Here is a 2,952-nt window from a genome sequence, read left to right as displayed (position 1 = left end):
CAAAAATATTTACAATAGTTGTTTAAGATGAAACGTTAAGTGAACAGTTTTTTTTATCAAAAAGCTTTTTACTATTGGAAATCGCAAGTCCTACTTGAAACACTGAATCTGCCATGAAAAGATCTCATATAACTTCGTACGCCTAAAGTTTAATCGTAATGATTAATTGCCTTCTCGGACAAATTGTTGAAGTAGGGATCCATGATGGAGGGCTCAGAATTGAGATAAACCATTGTCCGCTCTTGAAGGAATTTTTTGTATGCTATGCCCATCAATACTTATGGCAGTTGTAAGATGAAAATTGAATCACTGAGAATTGAGATAGACTATTGGGTGTTCTTGCCTTAACCATCAATATATATAGCAGCTGTAAGATGAAAATACAAAAAACTACATATGATTTTTGAGGTCCAGACATTAGATTGGTAGGTGACCTCTTTAGATGAGTACAAAACCCTTACAAAGAAGACCCTTTGGGTGTGCAACTGCAAACCCACATGTTCAGAAGCTAAATAATAAGTTAATCAAAGCTTTCCATGGTTCCTAGCAAGCAGTCCATCCATAATTACCTTCTTCCTGTACTCTTTTGATTGAAGAGCCATGTTATCATAGTCATTACTAGGAGCATCTTTGCCTCCATCAGTTCTGAGCTTGGGAACCACATATAAGAAAGCAGATGTGAGGCAGATTGCACAGAGCCTTCCATACACAAGAAGAAAGAAGAGAAGTATGATCATCAGTGTGGCACCCACAGTCACATCACTTTCCCCATTTGCTGCCCTCCAGCAAAAACTCTCTGACTGCTGTAATCCCTGAATGGACTTCCTTGCCCGACCTTCCTTGGACACACTTCTTCCAAATTTCTCATTATTATTATTATTATTACTATTGCTCTTCTTCATCTCCTTCTCTTGGGTATTCAACCCCTGCCTCATGCTGCTGTAAAGCATGAGCCTTCCTTGTTCTCTAGATGCCTCGTGTGCTTCCAATTGATCACAAAACAGTGGTTTAATTATGAGCTCTCCTACCTTTAAGATCTCAGAGAAATAGAAGATCCCTGAACCAATGAACTTCTTCATGCACATAACACCACACAACCAAAGCCTCTTCAGGGAACCAGCCAGTGCCACCATAATAACAACCATGGCTGTTGCAGAATACCCATTTACACCATTCTCATGCCCCTTCAGATCACTAATCCCTGCATACTCCTCATTTGGTTCACCCTCCTCTCTTTTAGTGTCCTGTTGTGTTTCTATAGATGCTAGGCAGTTTTTAGTGTCTTGTTGTGCTTCTATAGATAATAGCCCACCATCATTACCACCATCACCACCATTTTTTAGCACAAGAGGCACCCATCCTTTGCTTGTGTGAGCAAACCTCACCATGGCCTCTGGAATGCCTGTTTTCCTGGCAACATACTCCCTTTTTGCAGTGAGCTCTGCACTCAAGCTGCCAAATTTATCAAGACCCACAGTGGAATAAGGGTTAGAACAAGGTTTTCTTCCCATAATTTTGTTTTCCTCAAAAAAAAACTTCACAATTTGAAGGTCAGTAGTCTCAAGGAGCTCTTGGAGGAGGCAAGATTAAATTTTGATCAACATCCAAAATAAGAACAGACAATAAGGAGACCTTGAAAATTGTACACTTTCATAACCTCATAAACTGATAATCTTGTGCATATTATTAAAACAGATTCATTCATTGATTCTGCCGGGGCTTGAGAGCCCTGGAAGAAACAGATTCTATCTTATGCTCCCTCCACGATATTCTCCTAAAATATCTCTTCTATGGTGTATACTCACTGAATATATATATATATATCTTTTATTTTACGCTTTACATACCTCCTGGGTCTATCCTGTTCTTGTTCCTGCACAAAAGTCAATTCAAACTGCTTTCGCAGACGGCATTTTTTTTCTCTTGGGCTGATTTTTTTGGCTGTTTTAGCAGAGAATTTGACAGTCGATGCAACCAATGACACGAGAAGTTAGGTTTGACAAGTTTTATATATGTGCATTTTCTAAACAAAAATCTACAGTATCTAGAAGAATTGGACAATAAGATAACGACTTTTATGGTTGAGTAACGCTTAAGCGATAATCGGGAACTTGTCTGCCAAGTTTGACATTATGAGTTTACACAAGTTTGCTGTGAATAGAAATATGGGAATAGGAATAGTTATTCTGGAATAGTTATTCTTCAATAGAAAATAGGGATACATATTCCTTTTCTCTGTTTGGTTGGTTAAGCCAGAATTTGATAGGGAATTCACAAACCTAAAAACTTATGTTTTCTATAAAAGAAAAAATTGGAGTAGGAATACATATTCCAATTCCCCCTATTTAGGTGGAATTGCAAATACTCAATTTTGGGTCAAAATTGCAATTTGTATTCCTATTATATTCCTATTCGCAATTCTGATTTTGTGCATCCAAACATAGAATTGAAAATTTTAAGAGTTTATTCCACTCGTATTCTCGCTACCAAACAGTTGGTGCCTTATGTTTCAATTTAGTACGAAATCATCCAAAAATTAATTATTAGATTAACTATGTAAGTTTATGGATCCAACAGTGTATAATTAGTGGAGTATTTGTACATTATTATTATATCAATTGCACAAAAAAAAATTGGTTGTCAAAACAGATAATTAATAAAGCAATAACAAACATGTATATGATGAAACTCTCAAAGACCAAGTTTTTACCTTTTTGTACATAACAAATCTCACAAGCTTCATAGCTATTAGTTAAGTTCAAATAAATACAACAAAACAATTATCTAAATCTGGTGTGTCTCAAATCTTAAAGTGTGAAGTTGGCTATAACAATTATTGATACCCTTCCTCTACATCCCTTTTTAATGTACTATTATATTCATAAATTGCAATGTCCCCTTCTCTTATGCTATATCTCTTTCTATCAAATTGTAAGATCCAAGAAATAATAT

At 36.1% G+C, this 2,952-nt stretch overlaps 1 protein-coding gene across 1 annotated transcript; it reads right to left on the bottom strand.

Moving 5' to 3' along the window:
- Positions 1–336: 336 nt before the first annotated feature.
- Positions 337–1,930, bottom strand: LOC149559413 (uncharacterized). The gene has a single exon (XM_089833314.1). It carries the CDS (start codon positions 1,509–1,511, stop codon positions 525–527), a length of 987 nt encoding a protein of 328 aa, XP_089689440.1. The 5' UTR covers positions 1,512–1,930; the 3' UTR covers positions 337–524.
- Between the last annotated feature and the right edge of the window lie 1,022 nt (positions 1,931–2,952).

This window comes from Cupressus sempervirens, chromosome 5 (assembly GCF_028749045.1).
Source record: "Cupressus sempervirens isolate cs-2001-9-10 chromosome 5, ASM2874904v1, whole genome shotgun sequence".
In the NCBI taxonomy this organism is placed as follows: domain Eukaryota; kingdom Viridiplantae; phylum Streptophyta; class Pinopsida; order Cupressales; family Cupressaceae; genus Cupressus; species Cupressus sempervirens.
The sequence above is the reverse complement of the archived record's forward strand: the minus strand, read 5'-3'. Positions and strand labels throughout refer to the sequence as shown.

What these genes read in the sequence shown, in the direction of transcription:
- LOC149559413 (XM_089833314.1), bottom strand. Translation starts at nt 1,511, where the DNA reads ATGGGAAGAAAACCTTGTTCTAACCCTTATTCCACTGTGGGTCTTGAT.